Below are 19,687 nucleotides of genomic sequence, written 5' to 3' on the forward strand. Positions count from 1 at the left end.
GATACATAAAAACTGAATTAATTTGAATGCAACATGTGCAGTATCTTTGCTGTAGCCATTATCAGGCCTGTGTGTGTGTCTCTGAGCGCAGACAGTTTGGCCCTTGCAGCAGATCGTAGTTTGGCACTGATTCAGAAACACTGATACTGCGTGTGCGTCTTTATAAGTGTGTGTGTGTGTGTGTGTGTGTGAGTGTGTCCTTGCCAGGGTAAAGCGAGAGAGTGCAGCTCAACACAGACATGAATCAACTCCTGGTAACTACAACTCTTTTATTTCTCTCTCTTTTCTTCTTCTCTGCTGTTTTTTTCTCGCTCTGTTTTGAGTCTCTGAAGCTTCTGGAAACTCTCCAGGTAGAAAAGATTTCGATCGGGCGGATCAAATTCAGATTAAACTTTGTGTTTGTGCAGAAGGAGAGCGAGGCCTGACCTTTGTACCGTGTAGGACAGGCGTTTTTAAAAGTGTGTGTGACTAAAGCTGAAGAAGAAACTGAGTGTATTCTGCTCATGTTGGTGTGTGTGGGTCTCAGTGTGTGTGTGTGTGTGTGTGTGTGTGTGTGTGTGTGTCATGTGAGGTAAAGATCTGATCTATATTTACCGACTGACTCACCTCACATGACCTGCAGCTCGGTCAAACTCTCCCTCTGTTCTCACCTTATCTCCCTGATTTACTTGATGTTAGTGGGACAATGCAGCTCTGCACGTGCACACACAACACACACACACACAACACACACACACATATACACTTATTTATTTAGGTCACTTATAGGGAGTAAGCAAAGACGTACATTTATTTCCTGGACACCCCGACCTCTGCTAGGCTAACATGTTTGCATAATTCTGTCAGCAGTGTAAACCTTTTCATCTACAGATCTTTAAATGAAACTTTCCATTCAGTCTGTAAACTTCTTTATTTAAGGTTATTTGTGCAAATGTCATTTAGACAACTTCAGAGCAGACAAAGCCTTGTGTGGCTCAGTGGTAGAGTCGGTTGTCTCTTAACCGGAGGGTCAAAGGGTCCAATATCCAGCCAGGGGCGTCTCCAGACTTTTTGGACTGGAGTGGCCTGAATTTTGTGTGCACAAACATTAATAATAAAGAGCATTTATTGACCCCTTCTTATTGACCTTTAAGTAGCACAAGATAATGACAACATGTACATCTTCTAAGCTTAATTCTTCAAGGACTTTTTAAAAAATTGTACCTCGAGAGTCACACTGAAAATTATGAGAGCTGCCTGTTGCAACACAGCCTTACAGGTGGATTTCAATTCCAAGTTCCACCAGTGGCAAAAAAAATGACCAATCATAAGAAATCATGACACAATATGATAAGATTTGATGCAGTACAACAGGACGCAAAACGATACGATACTGTAATTTTCGATATGATAATATACGGGACGATACAATGTGATAAGTTACGTCATGACACAACGCTGTATGGAAGGCCAAACATTTAAAAAAACATGACTTTTAACACGTCAACATGTTGACCACGCACTGTTTACACGTTGTCAGCGCAAACTTTAAAATTTGACGCATTAACAACATGTTGACAATGCGTAAATGTTTATTTTATTTTTTTAAAAACCTCCTCAAACACCACCTGTTCACCAAAGCATTCAGCCTCATCTAACACTCCCCCAGCTGATCACCCACTTTCTTTCTCCTTCATTGTTTGTCTCTTGTTGTCTCCCATTACGCCCCCTTTTGAGGGGGTAAAAATCTGTTTGGCCTTCCATACAGGTCAAAATGCGACACGATACGGTATGAGAGGATACAACAGAACATGACAAAAAAACAACACAATCTGATACAATACATGAAGAAACGATACGATAGGACATAAAACACCTCTTCTTCTCATCGGGAACATTTGGGCCTGAAGTAAACAACGTAAACATTTTTAAAAGCAAACTCAAGACCTACCTTTTTAGTAGAGCTTTTAACTGAATCTCATTTCATCTTTAGTTTTATTACATTTTGAACATCCTGTGTTTCCTCATTTAGAATAAATGATAGCGTTTCCTCAGCACCTGTTCTTGTCTAGTTATTTTTACCTTAGTTTTTGGATTGTGGGATAGGGGTGGGGGAGGGGAGTCATGTTGTTGCTGTTTGATTTATGTTGATGTAAAGCACTTTGGGATACATAGTTTTATGAAAAGTGCCATACAAATAAAGTTTGATTGAAGTGATGCACACATTAAGTTGTTCTCAGTCAATGTTACCAATGAAAACCACAACCAGTTTACAAAGCGTGGCACCAATATTTCCACATGTGCATCAAACTCAACATAAAGTAGATGTTATTTAAAGTGACTTTGGGCTGTTTTTATAGATCTTAAACGTTTGTAAGAGGCTCTGAAGTCTGTCAGTAACTGTAACTGTTTAGATAAACGGAGAGATTGATTACCATTATTAATAGTCTATATTCAATCTTTAAAACAGCTTGAAGTCCGACAAAGTATTCAAGTAAATCTCTGCATTTAAAGCCAACGATGCGTTCAGGAAACCTTGTTTACTGTGTCACCAGAGGACAGATGAATCCTGTTGAATCCTGTTGTGTGTGGTTTTTCTTTTAAGAGCTAGAGCAAAACAGGAAATGCAATAAACCGAGTATCTGTTGTAATGTTTGTAACAATGGATACGAGAGGAGCAACATGTGTAACGGATCAAATGTAGGAGGATAAGATCCAAGACCACCTGACTGCAAACAGACTCCACACAGCAGGCGAGCTGGCTCTCTGTAAACTCATAAAACACACATAACATGGAGGCTCTTTCCCCCCCTCCTCTGGCCTCCTGATTAGTTAAAGTGTCAGGTTCAGAGGCCGGGATTGGACGTCAGGCGTGTCTGTCGGGCCTGCAGCAGCCTGATGTGACCTTGACGGACAATTAGAAGTCACGCATGCGTTCTTAAAGGGACAGGCAGCTGCTGCATGGAGGGGGGGTCCGGGTCGGGGCAGGAAATCACAGCTGACGGGTTTCATCTCTATAAAAAAAAAAACCACTTACAGAAGACAAATAAGCTCTGCAGCTGGAGGTTTATTTTTATCCTCAAAAAGATTGTCTGGAGTGAAACCGTCAAAGAGCCTCGACATGAAGTCGCTCTCACTTCCTTATGAAAAGAGAACAAACACTCACAGGCAACAACAGGCAGATTAAACCACTCTGAAAGGGTGATACCAGTATCATTCAATCAAGGCCCCAGTTTGTTTGATACATGTAGCGAGCAAAAGTGTTGGAAATTCTCCTGCTTCAGGTTGAATCCTTGAAGCAGGCTAGGTAGAATGTGTGACTTTTTGATCCAGTAGATGTCGCCCTTGAGCACCAGCATGAAACCAAAACAAACTTCTGTTTGGCCACGCCTCCTCCAAAGACACACCTCCAACCCCTCTCCTGTCGCGTTTACACAAAGGAGTCAAGCGCAAGCGGCGGACAAAATGTTCCTTGTCTCGAGCTGCAATCACCTGTGTCCTGCCTCGTTGTGTTAGCATGCTAATGTTAGCGCTCTTTAGTTAGCTCGTAGCTTCACATTGTTGTGTTAGCATGCTAATGTTAGCGCTCTTTAGTTAGCTCGTAGCTTCACATTGTTGTGTTAGCATGCTAATGTTAGCGCTCTTTAGTTAGCTCGTAGCTTCACATTTCATGTAAACTGACACAGAATGAGCGTGATCTAAAAACTCTTACTAACATCCAAATAATCAGTGAGTATGTTCTTCTTCTCTCTAGTTCTTGACTAAAACAGCTTTTATACACAAGGGGAGGAGCCAGCCGTCCCGTCCATGTAAACACGGCTCTGACAACAACACAGCCAGCGGGACTCGAGCTTCTCCCTCATTGCAGACAGTCATGACTGAGAGACACATTTACATAGGAGAGACTTTATGATTTATCTATGTGGAGCATGTTGCACACTCTTCCTTTAAAGCAACAATCTGTTACTTTTCCGCCTTAAAACAGTTGTTTCAAAGTCGATCAATAGAACAATAACTTCCAACAAAGAGAATGGCGTCTCTCTCTCGTGTCCACAGCGTGCCCCGGTCGCCTGTTTTCAGCACTATGTAACGCTGAGTGTTCAGCTTTACGGCATTAATTCATCCAGCTGCAGCCTGTTAGCTTGTCTCTGTGCTGTTTGAGACGACGGCTGAGGCTGAGAGGAAGAGGACGGTGACGGATGAAGCTAAGAAGAGACTATGGGAACCATAGCAGCAGCTAGCGGTATCAAATGTTTCTAATCCAGAACACAATAACTTGATAAATTCAGTACTGACCCCGTATTCATATCAGGGAACGCTGAGGACCAGGCTCTCTGTGGAATTTTGGAGCGCCGACATTCTACCTGTTGAACATTATTGTACTATTAGATCGACTTCCAAACTGTTTTTTAAGCTGGATGTTGTTGCTGTAAGTGCTAATGAGCAAGATGTAGCATGCTTAAAGGCTTTACATGCAATTTTTTGATCCAGCAGATGTCGCCCTTGAGCACCAGCATGAAACCAAAACAACTCGCGCTGCATTGTTGTGTTAGCATGCTAATGCTAGTGATCTTTATTATGCTCGTATCTTCACACTGCATGTAAATTTACCTGAAATGAGCGTGATCTAGAAACACAGTTAAGCAGTGAGTACAGTATGTTATTCTTCTTTTCTCTAGTCCCTCAATTAAACAACTTTTATACACGAGGGGAGGAGTCAGCCGGCTGTCCGGGCGATGTAAACAAAGTGAAGATAGTGAAGACTCGGGTGTTACACCCATTGTAGACAGTCATGACTCACAGAGTTATTTTCAGAGGATGTTAGATATGACTCTCACTGTCTCTGTGCTTCCTCACAGAGCTGCAGATGTTTGTGTTGTACAGCTCTTTAAATCAGCGGCAGCCCGGCTTCAGACGTCCGCTCATGTTTCACTGTCCTCTTATTTACACAAGAGTCCTTCAAGGGACGAGTGTTGCAAATTAGCAGACGCTATAAACCCGATGACACTTGCACTGGATGGCTGGTTTCAGTTTGTCCATGTATATACCTGTCCCCATTAAGTAAACACTACAAAATAAACTTTGAGCTCTGTCTCTTGTTTAACGAATGTGGCAATTTCCCATAATGCAGTCAGGATTTTAACTCTTAAAAAAGAATGATGCAAACCGCGTTAAACTCGCTTTAACCCCAAAGTCATGGATTAAGAAAGACGTGTTAAGAGTATTTTTAATAAATCACTGCAGGATGACATCAGTCCAACTCGACCTGAAGATGACATGAAGAAGAGGAACAGAGAAAGAGTCTCAGACAAAAATGAATAAACATTACAAACCAGAGCCACCAGTGAGACTACAGCTGCTCCCAGTCTGACAGTCTGACAGCTCCCAGCTCCGCCGGGATTCCTGAGCCCCTTGAGATGATATCCCAGCCTCAGCCGACCCTGAGATACTTCTATGACCATGTCCATGACACAAATGACCCGTTAAAAGCTTTAATTAAGACCATCAACGTTTTCCTATGGAAGCGCATTTCCGCCAGTTAAAGGTCCCATATTCTTCTTTTTCTGGTTTTATATGCTCTTTAGTGTGTTTTCCATGTGTCCTGTGCATGTTTAGGCACATCTATGTGCAAAGATTAAAAGTCCGCGGAAACGCAGCTTCTCCTACGTCCTCCTGTTAGCTGTAGCATTAGCTGCATGTAACGCTCGGTTCTAGCCCCCCTCGAAAAAAATGTGTCAGTGCGACGTCATTGTCAGTGTGAGATCACTGATCTAAGCCCATTGGCTCGTTGTGGCCCTGCAGCTCATGTTGAAATTTCCGAGAAGCGTGCTGAGCAACTGACCAATAACGACAGAGTGGATCGGCAGACCAATCAGAGCAGACTTGGCCCACGTGGGGTCTAACAGTGGGGGCTCAACAGAGTGCAGCTGACGGACTCAGAGTGTAGAGGGAGCAAGGAGGAGCAGTACATGAAAACAGACACTTTTTTCAGACTTTATCTATTGTGAACGTACAAAAGTAGGAACATAGATTAAATATACGAACCCCAAAAAGGGCATAATATGGGCTCTTTAAAAAACTAAAAATGAAAACTTGGCTTTGTTGAGACTGACTTTATTATCTCATAATTATGACTTTATTATCTCATAATTTCGATATTTTGTCTCATAATTATGACTTTATTATCTCATAATTTCGATATTTTGTCTCATAATTATGACTTTATTATCTCATAATATCTAAAAAAAAAAGGCAAATTTTCATTTTCATTTTTTTAACTGGCAGAAATGGGCTTCCATATTTTCCTCCCTCAGTGCTTTTTAAAAGGATACGACCGTCTTCTTACTTCCACATCCATCGTGCATCTCAGAGGATGAAACGGGGCTGTGCTGCCTGGATCCAATGGGTCACATCTCTGACCGTACACATTACCAGAGTATGGTACATTTGTGTTCACACTGATCAAATGAACCAGACTTTGGGGGTCAAGCGTACTCGGATCCGGGCCCAGCAATCTTGACCTGCATGGGGAAAAAAAACTGTAAAAATAAGAAATAAAAAAACCTCCTCACCATGTCGCTGCCCAGAGTGTGTGCGCTCCAGTCTTTCCTACCTGACTCCTCTAAATACCTCTCCTCCTCCCTGAGCACAGATTGCACTCAGGTGTGCAGCAGGTAGAGGAGGAGGGAGAATCAAGGAGAGAGAGAGAAAGCAGGGCTGCACACTCTTTAAATTGCACAAACACAAGATATTTTAGACTGAGCAGGAGTTTGCATGCATGTTTTTGGTAATTAAAATAAAGAAGATACAGAATCAGGTATCAGTATTGTGTTTTTTTAAACTAAGATCTCATAAAATCATTAAATAACTTTGTGTTACACTCCTTAAAGCTCTGTTGTGTGGATTGTATTTTTGAGGATTTTTTTTATGGTTTTAAGCATCAAAAAGGGATGAGTAAGGTTTTTTTTATGACGAGATGACAATGAGGTGATAAATTTGAACTCGCTGCGCTCTCCTCCGCCTCCAGCTGCACTTCAAGTTTTTGTTCAGTGAGACTCTAAATGTTCAAACTTTTTACATATGTTTGTTTTTCCAGAGAGTTCCCGTTCTGGCCAGTCGGGCCTTCAGCAGCTCTGCCAGACAGCTGAGGAACAAAGTCCCCGAGGCACAGAAAATCTTCCAGGTAACACAACAGCAGGGAACAAACACTGGACTGGATGTTTGTTCAGCCCAATTCACACATACTCCGTGCGCGCCGCGGTCCGTCAGCGCCGCGCACTACGTTGTACTTAGCTTTGTACTCTAGTCAATCATTGTGTTCACACAGGGCGCGCTGCGGGCCGTCTCCGGCGCGTGCCACCGACGGCACTGCGCTCTGCTCCGTTAAAAATACGCAGCGAGTCTATTTTCACCGGAGTATGCTGCAGGCACACGTCAAGCTGGAGAGAATATGACATCCCGGACAGGAAGTCAGACAAGGAAACGCACAGAACATCCGGTCAATTTCAAAATAAAACACAATATACGAACTCGCGATCAACATTACGTCAAAACAGGAACCGAATTAACAACAATGCATCCTCAGAAAGACAAAGCAACATGTTGTTTGCATGTTTTTCTCTTTATTCCCGCGGGATCTTGTAGTTCTCCTGTGATGTGTCATGGGTGCGCTGACGTCCCAGAAACGGATCCAGTCTGAGCGAGCCGTCTGACAGAGCAAAACCGTGGCGCTGACGGACCGCGGCGCGCACGTGTGTGTGAATTGCGGGTTACTGTCAGTGTGTGAAATCATCAGAGGAAGGATCCCTGCAGAGAGAGAGGAGGATGAATTTATGACAATGAATTTATCAGAAACAGCTGTTACATCACTCTCCTCAGATCCACGAAACTCGGGGAAACATCGGGCTGCTTGTCCGCTGCTGCTTTGATTAGTTAGTTTATTATTGTGTAACCCCTTACCCTACTGATCTGAGCTCTTTAAAATACAAATATACTCATCGAGAAATAAGAAGTCATGTGCTCAAAGTCTGAAAGCGGTTGCAGGCTGGTTCAAAAACATCTGCTTCTCCGGTTGGTTAGATGACGTTAAATTGCTGCATCTCAAAGAGTTTTTAATTTCTAGGTTAATGTTTGTGTCCTTCTTGAGGTATGGACGGTGAGAGGGTCATTATAGTGGTGATGTGTGAGGTGACTGAAGATGTTGCATCTAATCTAGTCAGTTTGATTCTTAAAAATTTGAATTGCAGTGATTTTCATCGTGTGTTTCCATGGTTACAGGCGGACAACGGGTTGCCAGTGCACATCAAGGGAGGAACGGGCGACGTGCTGCTGTACTGGGCGACCATGACGCTGACTATAACAGGTAACAGGAAGAGGGACTAAACATGGTTTTGTTGAGAGGAGATTAATTACAATTCATTAATTGTAAATAATTCATTGAATTTGTAACGTCAGATACCTAAAAGAAATTGACGGTAAACGAGCGTAAGAGCTGCCGCTTTCTGGAAACCCTCACTGACATTAAACTCGACCGGATGAATCGTTTCTGGCTGTAAATAACGACTTTCTTCAAACTTCCTGGCTGTTCACACATCCCTACTTCCAACAGCTGAATTGATTTAACTTCTCTGAGAATGAAACATAAACTTCCAGTCGTACTGTGTTTAAATGTCACATATCCTCCTCCTCTTCAAGAATTTGAAACTTCAACCAGTTTTAATAAGTCTCAGCTCCTCAAAACATGTGTGATGTCATGAAGGGAAAATCTCCAAACAGCCTGTTTGAGCACACATTTTCTGAAAAGTGGAGCAGGCAGAAGACGGAGAGGATGGACTTTTCTCATCATTGGGGGGTTTGTAGACAGACTAGAGACACATGTTAGAGTCAGAGGAACATGGTGACAGCTGGGATCGGCTCCAGCCTCCCCCGCGAACAGTAAAACCCAGTAAAGATGATGGACAGATAGATAGAAAAGTAAATGAGTGATGTGGCCTTCATGTGTTCATGGCGTGTTTGTCTCCACAGGGACGTGCTACTCTCTGTACTGGCTGCTCTGCGCCTCCATGCCTAAAAAGAAAGCGTAGAGAGGAGACGACCTGAACGTCTCTCAGCTCTGCCTGACGCTCATTTTAAACGTTTGTTGTCTTCAATTCTGTTTGATTTTATCACAAGACCCAATGCTTTCATCGGGACAATAATTAAATATGTATAAAGTGTGTAAAAGCTACATTTGTCGCCTGCAGAGTCTTCATTTGTGTTCTGTTTTTTTTAAACTGATTTTTTCAATTATTGGTTATTACTGGTTATTATTGTTTTTTTCTGTGAGCGAGAGACGGGCTGGATTCTAAATTAAATTAGATTCATAGAAAATCAACTATTACTCATCTTTAAAGGATTTCAGCTGGAAACAATACGTTTTATTTCAAAATATTCTAAATGGTTGCATATTTTGTGCAGATTTTGGTGAAGATATTTCTCTGATCTTAAGCCAGAGATGGGGGATGAACTCATTTTCAACCATCAAAGAGCAGGAACGAGAACAAACAGAAGAAAACAAAGAGCAGGGACAGAAACCAGTCCCACCATAAGAGACTGGTGTGGCTCCAGCAGAAATTAGTTTAATCATCTAACGGCATTAAGATGAAGTGTGAAGTTAATTCAGTGACATGGATTTTCTCCAGCTGTTTAACACCACTAACTGTCAGTGAAAGAGAGGAAAATTCAACACTGGCTCCCCCTGGTGGTCTCAGAAGGTAAATACAACATCACTAAGGTAAATAGAAGAGTTTTATTTCTTTGACTTAATGCGTCTGTTTTTCTAAAATCATGTCGACATCCCTGTGAATTAAGACATGACGTCAACATCAACAGATTTGAAAATGCTTTAGATTCTGAGATGAGACCAAGACCTTCAAAAAGTGGTATTAAGACCGGTCTTAAAACCAAGATCGATTTAAAGTACTACAGCACTAGGCGTTAAAGGAGACGTACATTACTTTTAAATCGTATCATGTAATCATAGAGTTTTAAAATTGGGATTCAAGTGGATGGACTTTAATCAGGGGTAACCTTACAGCAGTCACAGCCTGTGTTTGTATTTGTCTCTTCAAAGGTTGATTTCTGTGGTTATGTCCCTTTCACATCTGTGAAGGTGAAGTCTAATAATGTTCAAGTGGTTTAAATCATCTTCTCATCTTAGAAATCACCACACAGAGACTGTTCTTAGTTTATCAAAATATTAAAATATACCGGTAGAGAAAAAGAAAAAGGAGACGCAGATGTTACCTTGATAGTTCATAAAAATGAAATCAAAATATTTATTTATTTCAAATCTGTTACAATATTTTCAAATAAGCGTCCAGATTATCCAGAAAGCACAGTTACATATCTCCAAAACATTCCTTCTTGTAAACATCTTTACATTCAAATTTAATAACAAGCGAGTTCAACTTTAAATTTCATTTTCCAACTTCAAGATGTCATTATCTCACACTCTGATCCTGCTCTTAAACACACTTGTTCTCTTTCTTTCAGCACATACTGCCCCCTATTGAAAACAAGTCCCTATTCACTTTCTAAAAAGGACAGTATGGACTTTTATGTTTGCTTCAACAGAGCTTCACTTTCAGGGTTCAAATGATCATGACAAACCTGATCTCTTCTCCCTTCACATTTTGTTGTATCTCTGTGACTCTGTCTTTGTCCTATGCAGACTTTTGGAAGAGAGGAAGATTTTTAACCTCTTATTTCCAACCTATGAAAATGCAAAATCCAAAAGTCTCAGCAGGTTGTGTCTTCATCTCAGGAAGAGGATACTCATCTTGTGGTCGATGTTCACTTTCTCCAGCGACTGAAATAAACGTTAAAAAAAACAACATAATTTCAGTTTGATGTGAAACACAATACTTTTCCTACTATACATACACACATTCAGGTCATCTCCTTTAAGACACAGTCTGCTCAGGGACAACAGATGGAAATGAGCTAGTTAGCTAAATCTGGTACAAAGCATCTCTTCTCTTCTGAGACTAATGTTTTTTTTTTGTACACTGTCCTTGATTCAAATAAACTAATAAACTAAACTAGACTTCTCCTAAAGTAAAGCTGCTCCATCATCACTTCTGGGCCTCCATACATGTGACGTGGTGGTGACTCCGTCCTCTGATTGGATTTTACTGTTTTCTGGTTTGTTTTGGTTGACTTGGCAAGGAGCTGGTGGGTCTCTTCAATGTTTTGAATTTGGACTGCAGTACCCATTTTAAACACTAGGTGTCAGAGTTATATGTTGCTCCCTGTTTTTAAAAATGCCAGCCCTGTTTCAGTCGACCCCTCTCACCTTTTTGAACTCGTCGAAGGAGATGGCGTCATCTCTGTCCAGGTCGGCCTCTTGAATCGCTCGCTCAGCAATGCTCTGCAGCTGCTCCTCCGTCACCTGAATCCCCATCATCGCCCGCAGCACCTGTCGCAGTAATCGACCAATCAGAAATCAAGTACATTTCCATTGGTGTTTTTTTTTCCCTCAACTATACAGACTATATGTTGTGTATCCTTAGCCTACTCGTTTTCTATTTTAACTGTTTGTTTATAGTCACAGAATTAGCAGAAATGATAATCTGATAAACCTCTACGCAGACGATACACTTTTATTTTCATGTCATTTTCTACTGATTCTAGTATATGTGCTGTGAGTGGATAGCTTTAAAGGACATGAATGCCAGATTTCTCCGTATTTTCTTCATGTTTGGGTCTTTTTAGTTTATGTTTGTTTTGGTAATTTAATGAAAATTCTCAGAAGCCGCTTGGTTTTGACATAAATGAACGCTGATTTCAGCCCCATGGTCCAGGAGCCAACCACGGCGCAACAACCAAAACAGTAATGTACTCAGGGTTTGGCTTTTGTTCTAAGACTTCTTGAAATCTTCCAGAACATAATCATTATTTTTAATGCCTTTGGGGAAACAATACTTAGCACTGCCCTTAACATTTTTGAGAATAACCAATCATATAGACGGACAGAGGAAAGGAAATGGAAATCCTTGTAACCCGTTTCTAGGCTAAAGAAGAAAGGGACCGTTCGGCTTATCAGCGTTCTGTTCAAAAGTCAGCTTCTGTTAGAGGTTTAATTTGGTGTTATTTAGACTTTGTTTCTGCACAAACATTTGTATTCATACGGAGTTCTGTGCACAAACATACACTGATGAGTTGAGCAGCTACAGACCTGCAGAAGCTCCACTCTGGAAATCATTCCGTCTCCGTCCTGATCGTACAACTGGAAGGCGACTGAACACACACAGGCACACAGATCTTAAATACTTATCTAAGAGGAAGTCTCATTAATAATGTTTCAGTGGGAACAACTAGTGTTTTAAAGCAAAACAAATCAACTGGACCAACATTTGAGTTTCCTTGTTCGGCTGTTGGCCGGGTCCTGCGGCGCTCCGTCTCTCCGGTTTGTGTCTGCGGGGCGGAAATGAGCCAGAATCCGAACAAAAGATGCAAAGTCCACCGTTTCCTGTCTGGAAAGGGAGAGAGGAAGAGGAACATGCTTCCTGTTCAAAATGTCAAACAAACACAGGACAGATTCCAACACGCCTCCTGTGAGGTTACAGTTTGTGATGATGTGAAGGATTAAATGTTTCCCTGTTTCTTATTCCTCGATCACACAGCGTCACGACTCAGGAACAGAAATATGAAAGAAATGAAGAACTGCTCTCCATAACGAACGATCAAAAGCTGCAGAAAAAATCTCAAACATCTGAAACTCTCTGAATGTCTGAAAATCTGTTGTTGTCTGATCAAATCTTGTGAAACACAATGACTGACATTAAATATCGTGGTACAATAAAGTGAAATATGAGCATGTTGGTCACCCCTGAGAGAAAAAGGCTCCGATGATTCGGCCTCCGATGGGGTTTAAGGCCAACCGTCCCACAGCTTCAAAGTCGTCAGGCCTGAAACACAGAGAGACGTCAACAACAAGACTTACTGAAGGAAGCTCGTTTTCTAGTTCCTGTAATTATTCAGTTGTTTTTGTAACTGATGGAGATAACATTTCCAACATGGCGACCGCCACTGATGGGCTTCAAAACGGCCCTTTGGAAAACCAAACAGTGACATCACTGACACTACGTCCATGTTTTATACAGTCTATGATACATAAGGAACTAATCTTTGGATCTGCACACCACTTCACTTCACACAGACTTTTTCCCAGCAGCTCATTGGTTATCAGTCTACGTGAGGTCGTTATGAGTCGATGTCTGAATTCAGCAGAACTTTCACAGCGAGCGAGTGGGCGGGGTAGTGAGGCTGCTCACCTCCTCGGTGTTTTGCAGTGTTGTGCTTTCTTTGCTGAGTTTGTGTTGTAGAAACGTCCTCAAACATGTTGCAGTGATATTAAACACAGAAACTGTTCACATCTGCACCTACGTGAGCTCTCCTCTCTTTTCTCGGTCCAGAAACTCAAACCTCTCGTACAGACGGAGGAGGTGGGCGGAGGAGACTGAAACACAGAGAACGTCTGATTCAATATTCATTCTTTTTTTTTTTTAATCAAGTCTGCCGCTGTGCATTTCAAATGTAGTGTTTCACTACTTATTACCTGTGATAGAGTGATCTAAAAATCATCGACCCACTCACCTGTCCTGAGATTCATGCAGCTGTGAGCTCTCCTCATTAATATTCAACACAATGTTATCACACGGCATGTCAATCATCTTAGGGGTGCTGAGAGGAAATGTAGAGAAGCTGAAGCACCCCTACAGAGGGTCTCAAATCGCCTCTATGCAAGGAGATATCTCAAATATCTCATGACAGTGTGAGGCTAACTTCAGCTTCTTACTGCAGCTTTAATCTTGGTTTTGTAAACTCTGCATATGAGGGTTTTTTCTATGAATATGTTATTGTTTATGAAGGGGTGAACATCATCACAGAGTTCAGACAAACCTATAGCTGCTTTAAAGTGTCTTAAAAGCTTCAAACATTTAACATTTAACAACATTTTAACATAACTAAAGGAAAGATCTGTCGAGCTCTCTCACACACACACACACACACACACACACACACACACACACACACACACACACACACACACACACACACACACACACACCTGAAGACAAACAACAGCAGCTGCAGCAAGACTCAGCTTCAACATGTCTGTGGGTAACAAACGTCCACAGTGTGAGTATCAGACACACACACACAGACTCACACACTGAGATAAACAGATGAACCACACTGATGAGTTTAACGGTGCTCACTGTGCTGCTATCACACACACACACACACACACACACACACACACACACACACACACTCCCCTACTAACAGTTTGGAGCGTCAGTTAAGGTGTTGTGTTTCATGTTACATTATATCACATCGAGCTGTTCTCCCACTAAAGGTCGACTTGTTTGGGAGCTCTGAACATTTCACAGATTTGTTTGAGCAGCAACAGGATTATTAAAGATGAGCAAAAGTGTGAGACAGTCAGGTAGATCCTTATTGGTCAACATGTCAAAAAGGGCTTGAGCTTGAATATTTATTTTCTCGTCTTCTGAGTACTCAAAGCGTTTTTACACCGCAGGTCACACCTACACATTCACACACTGATGGTAGAGGCTGCTGAGTAAAGAGTCCGTCAGTAACTCATCATATTCAAACATTTTTACACACAGACATGTAGCTGCAGGAGCTGGGGATCTAACCCCCGACCTTTTAGTTGAGAGACGACCGACACTACAAACTGAGCCACAGCCCCATTACAGTCACAAGTTTATCTAATTTTAGAAGAAACGACAGTAATGTGTCATTCTTCTTCTGATCTATCCTCCCTCATCGTTTGACTTTTACTAACTTTATTCAAACACAAGCAACGAAAGACAAAGAAACATGAACTCACAGCCGGTCTCCTGCATGAGCTCCTCTGCGTCTGGGATGTGGTTCATGTTGGAGCTGCTGGAGCCCATCCTGCTGCAAACACACAAACACAGAAAAACACACACAGCACGCTACTATACAGCTGCTGTCTGAGCAGGCTGACTCTTATCTGTGTGCACTCTGCTCTCTGAACACATGACAGACACACTGCTCAGCCAATCACAGCTCACCTTAGTGCAGCATCACTGACCAATGAGTGTCAAACGGCACTCAAGGGAATCACTTCTATCTGAACCAGTTCTCCATCGCTGCAACACCTGTTGACCTGATAACTGCTCTCATATCTGACAAACCGAGGGGCGTCCAAAACGGGCCGTGTGGGGGGTCGCCTTAAAACCTCCTACCTTCTCTGCTCCAAACAAATCCAGATCATTCAGGAGCAGAATCTAAAGTTAGAAGGAGGACATACTGGCTGCTGCATTGTTGTCAGAGAAGCCAGCACTTCAACATGTTTCCTTAATGATCAGATAGTAAGATACCTTTATCATCTCACTCTCTACACAGCTCACTGATTGGACCTTTTGTATTTAAAGAATGTAAAATGTTTTAGAAGTTTGTCAAATGTTTGGTTTGTATAAAATCAAACTAAAAGATGTGAATACTGAGATCGTTGGAGAATAATAAGAGTAATGCCAAAATGTAATTCTGTTCATGGCCACAAGGTGGAGCCATTCCCACATAAATACAAACAGTCCTCTATCCTCATACTGCAAAACCTCCCGCTGTGACTCTCTGGACTTTAACCTTTGACAGAGGACAGGTTGCAGATAAAGGTTACGGGGTCATGGTTGATGAATATGAGGGAGGAAACAACAGCTGATTTATACAACTTGCATGATTTTCTAAACAGATTTAAAGACATGTTTTCAGTGTCTATCACTGAACTAGATTACAAATTAACTGGTAATTATCTTTAGTTCAGTCAGGAGAGACAAGTGAATAAAGAAAGTAATTTATTACAATGGATAACATGGACATGTGACTGGGGGGGTGATGTGTTTGGAGAATGACTATTCTGAGCATTGTCACAATAAATCCCCCCCATGGTGGAGGTGACGCTGAAGAGTTGATGGATGATTATAACATCTACATCTGTACAAAACATCTGCAAAATATGATGTTATTTAGAGCCAAGGAAACTAGACAAGGTCTCCAGCCAGGAAAAGAGAAGCAAGCTGGATTTTGGTCAAACTTTACACAGACAGTTAAAACTGAATGAAGCACAATGACATTAGGTTTCATCTCTCCAATTTTTGCATAACTAACCTAAAATGGGAAGATTCATGAGATACAAGCTGAACGTGAGCAAATTCTGAGCAGAGACAGGGGAGCAGTGGGATGATAGGCTGACGGGACAGCTGATTATCCAATGACAGCGCTAGAAAATGACAGCTCAAGATTGACAGCAGAGGGCGGGACCCGATCATGAAGGCAAATCTAGAATCTTCCTGACTGAACTTCAATAGAGCTTCATTTTTGCAATTTAATTTAATGTATGTAAGTAAGTGTATGTATGTAATGTATGTCCAGGATGTTCGTCTCCACTCTTTAGTTCAGATTGAGATTCTGTTGAACTACAAGTAGCATTAATAGAAAGACAAATATTCTCATTACAGCGTCATATAGAGGACCCCCCGCCCCCCCTCCAGTCTGTCAGGGACAGTCTCCTGCTGTGAGCAGCATGTGTGAACAGACAGGTCAGGAGAATCTCCAGAGCAGTCCTCCTGAAATGATCTAGATATTTCCAGGAGTGCAGATGTGAAAACAGCTTTAGAGAGAGATAGATTTAGCTTCTGAGCTTTTCCCCCAAAAGTTCATGAAAACATAATTTACATGGCTTTCATGTTGGGTTATATTTTGAAGTTTTAACAGCAGTTGTACTTCGAGATGTTCAGCTTCTGGATCAAAGTCTGTTAGAGCAAACACACACACACACACACACACACACACACACACACACACACACACACACACACACACACACACACACACAGAGTTGGCAGGCTCTGTAAGAGTTTGCATTCCTCACTGGTTACATTTACAGCTCTGTTTATCTCAATAAAGAGCTGCTGCAGTAGAAATGTCCCAGCTGCCTGCCATTAATTAATTAATGCACATGTCAACTAAGCAGCAACGTCTGTGTTAAAAATTAAAGATAGGGGGCGCTGGTAGCCTAGTGGGTGCTGTAGTCTTCCAAGAGGGCGGCCCAGGTTCAAATCCGACCTGTGGCTCCTTTCCTGCATGTCATTCCTCTCTCTCTCCCCTGTCCCATCTCTAAACAAAGGCATGCAAAGCCCCAAAATAAACCTTTAAAAAAATATTAAAGATGGAGTCAGCAGCTTTTTCCTAAAAGATAAAAATGTTACTCCATCGTCCCTTCTGGGCCTCCGTACATGTGTGGTGGTGTCTCTGCAGAGACTCTGGACCTTTTTCAAACCAACCCCTACACCCTCCCCCTCACACTCTCAGCTGAATGAAGTCTCCTTCATCGAGGTGTAGGTAGAAATACAGCGGCAGGCTTTGGGACAAACTTCCCTCTCTCACACGGAAACAGGAACTGTGTGTTACCATGGTTACTCAGCGGTATCTTACAGGAACTGTGCGTTACCATGGTTACTCAGCGGTATCTTACAGGAACTGTGAGTTACCATGGTTACTCAGCGGTATCTTACAGGAACTGTGTGTTACCATGGTTACTCAGCGGTATCTTACAGGAACTGTGTGTTACCATGGTTACTCAGCGGTATCTTACAGGAACTGTGTGTTACCATGGTTACTCAGCGGTATCTTACAGGAACGGCTTTTTTTGTAGCTAATGCATTCTGTAAAAATATTTATGTAGCCTAGATTATTCTTCTTCTTCTTTAGTTATATTAGTGTAGACTTATAACAAAACTATTAGATTGAGCCTACATTGTTTATTGTAATTTATCATTTCAGTTAATTTATTGTAATCTTTAGAACAGGGTGTCCTAAATTAATGCAAAGACAAGGAGAATATTGTTGAACATCAGAGCAGCAAAAAGTGTATTTTTTATTGTTGAATTGAGATTTCACAAAGACATCAAAAGTATTAAAACAATAAATAAATATTAACAGCAACGTGATTTAATATTCTTTTGTTTTTAACAACAGTCCCTGTAAATATAAAACACTTTAAATAAATAAACATATATTTGATCCTCAGTACACATTTGAAGTTGTTAACTTGTATGATGATATTAAATGTCTCTTAGTTGGATCAGTGTTTGAAGTCACAGGTTGCTGTCTCCATGACGACCGGACACAATAGGCGTTGCACGTGATCCGGAAGTCGTCATCGGTGCAGACTCGCAGGTGGAGGGTTTTATAACCCACTACCACTCCCCGCTAATTGGTTTGGGACGGACTTAATATGGCGGACCCTCCGCGAGGACGCGCAAACAGAGGGGTAGTGGGTAGGGAGAGGGTGTAGTGGCTGGTTTGAAAAAGACCCTCTGTCCTCTGACTGGATTTTACTGTTCTGGTTTGTTCTGGTTTGTTCTGGTTGACTTGGGACGTTTCTGGGCGGAGCTGGTGTGTTTCTTTCAGCCAATGACAGCGCAGCAGGTGAGTTTAGGAGAGGATACAAAACACAATTCAGAGCGTCCAAAAACATTTTGTTTTTTTTGACGTAGCGGCAAAGAAGACAAAATATAAAAACAGTGAGGTGAAATAAAACAGAGATGAAGCTCGTTCCTAAACGAGGCTGGACGACGTGGAGTCGGTCTGCTTCCTGTTGGACAGGCAGGTGACAAACACCGGCGGTTAGCTTGTGCTAGCGTACGTTAGCTTACAGTGTAGTGTAAAGGGGGGGCCAATCATCAACTCTCATTCCAGATTCCTCCACTTATTTTCAGGAGGGAAGGATTGAGGATAAATCATGTCTCATAGTCTGATCCCTGATGTGACAGATGAAGGTGAATCAGTTCATCATGGATGACTCCTCTGTGTCACTCGAACATGTGTCTGTTTCATTTTTCTCTCTCCTGTGCAGAGCAGGAATTTTCTCTCTCATTACCAGCCTGCCCGCCTCAGTGGGACGTTCGTCTTCCTCCTCTCTCCTGTTAGAAGCTGCACCGCAGAGCGTCACCTCTCATTTGTCTCTGGAAAACAAAGGCTCGTTATATAACCGCATTCTTCACATACTTTTAGAAAAACGGTTTTAACGAGACACATTTTCAGCCTTTTAATTTTAGACTTCTCTGCACAGGTACACTGGGAGCCGACCAGCACAACCAGTCAGACAGTTTTTTTAAATCCTCTGACACTAATTGAACATGTGAGTGATCCATCCCACAGCTCTGTAACCTTCACCCACTCTATTTACACTTTCACACAGTTCACCAAGTTCAACCGAGTTCTCGTCAAGTTTAGTCCTGACAAAGAAAAGCGAGCCAATTTGTAACCATGTCGGGCCAATTTAGACCGGAGTTTTGAGTCGTATGATTCATTTTGAATTTCAGACAGATCGGGCATCGTTACTCGTGCAGTGTACACTGACAGGGCGGATCACGGCCCGATCAGCTGCTCCACACCAGGTCCGATGAATTTCAGGCATTACCCACAAGCCGACCACGGCCCCTCAGGTGGGTTCAGGCAGAGCAGATTCTTGTGTCAGCTTGAGGCTGAAGTTCAGTGACTGTATTGTTCGTTCCTCCTCTCTCTGTTCTGACAATCGGCTGCAGCAGATGCTTTAACCAACAGAGCTGTCAATCATGAAGTCAAATCTGCTCCTTGTTTGTTTAAA

At 42.1% G+C, this 19,687-nt stretch overlaps 2 protein-coding genes across 2 annotated transcripts; one reads left to right on the forward strand and one right to left on the reverse strand.

Moving 5' to 3' along the window:
* Positions 1–112: 112 nt before the first annotated feature.
* On the forward strand, positions 113–9,205 carry LOC132980892 (cytochrome c oxidase subunit 7A2, mitochondrial). The gene is made up of 4 exons (XM_061047269.1): positions 113–254; positions 7,076–7,162; positions 8,257–8,341; positions 9,004–9,205. The coding sequence occupies exons 1-4, from the start codon at positions 240–242 to the stop codon at positions 9,060–9,062; spliced, it is 246 nt and encodes an 81-aa protein (XP_060903252.1). The 5' UTR covers positions 113–239; the 3' UTR covers positions 9,063–9,205.
* A 1,063-nt stretch (positions 9,206–10,268) lies between these two features.
* On the reverse strand, positions 10,269–15,037 carry chp2 (calcineurin-like EF-hand protein 2). Its single transcript, XM_061047264.1, has 7 exons — positions 14,882–15,037; positions 13,408–13,480; positions 12,849–12,929; positions 12,373–12,494; positions 12,197–12,258; positions 11,315–11,437; positions 10,269–10,828 (listed from the first exon to the last, which is right to left on the reverse strand). The coding sequence occupies exons 1-7, from the start codon at positions 14,946–14,948 to the stop codon at positions 10,775–10,777; spliced, it is 582 nt and encodes a 193-aa protein (XP_060903247.1). The 5' UTR covers positions 14,949–15,037; the 3' UTR covers positions 10,269–10,774.
* Positions 15,038–19,687: the final 4,650 nt, after the last annotated feature.

The sequence above is a fragment of the Labrus mixtus genome, chromosome 9 (genome assembly GCF_963584025.1).
Source record: "Labrus mixtus chromosome 9, fLabMix1.1, whole genome shotgun sequence".
NCBI classification, from domain to species: Eukaryota; Metazoa; Chordata; class Actinopteri; order Labriformes; family Labridae; genus Labrus; species Labrus mixtus.

Bases quoted from the DNA above. Each gene is read 5' to 3' on its own strand.
- chp2 (XM_061047264.1), bottom strand. From the start codon at position 14,948: ATGGGCTCCAGCAGCTCCAACATGAACCACATCCCAGACGCAGAGGAG. The intron at 12,495-12,848 runs GTGACCAACATG...CTCCCTTTCCAG, and splicing joins GGAGCCTTTTTCTCTCAGGG to ACAGGAAACGGTGGACTTTG. The intron at 11,438-12,196 runs GTCTGTAGCTGC...TTACTGCGACAG, and splicing joins CCAGAGTGGAGCTTCTGCAG to GTGCTGCGGGCGATGATGGG.
- LOC132980892 (XM_061047269.1), top strand. The intron at 7,163-8,256 runs GTAACACAACAG...CCATGGTTACAG, and splicing joins AGGCACAGAAAATCTTCCAG to GCGGACAACGGGTTGCCAGT. The intron at 8,342-9,003 runs GTAACAGGAAGA...TTGTCTCCACAG, and splicing joins CATGACGCTGACTATAACAG to GGACGTGCTACTCTCTGTAC.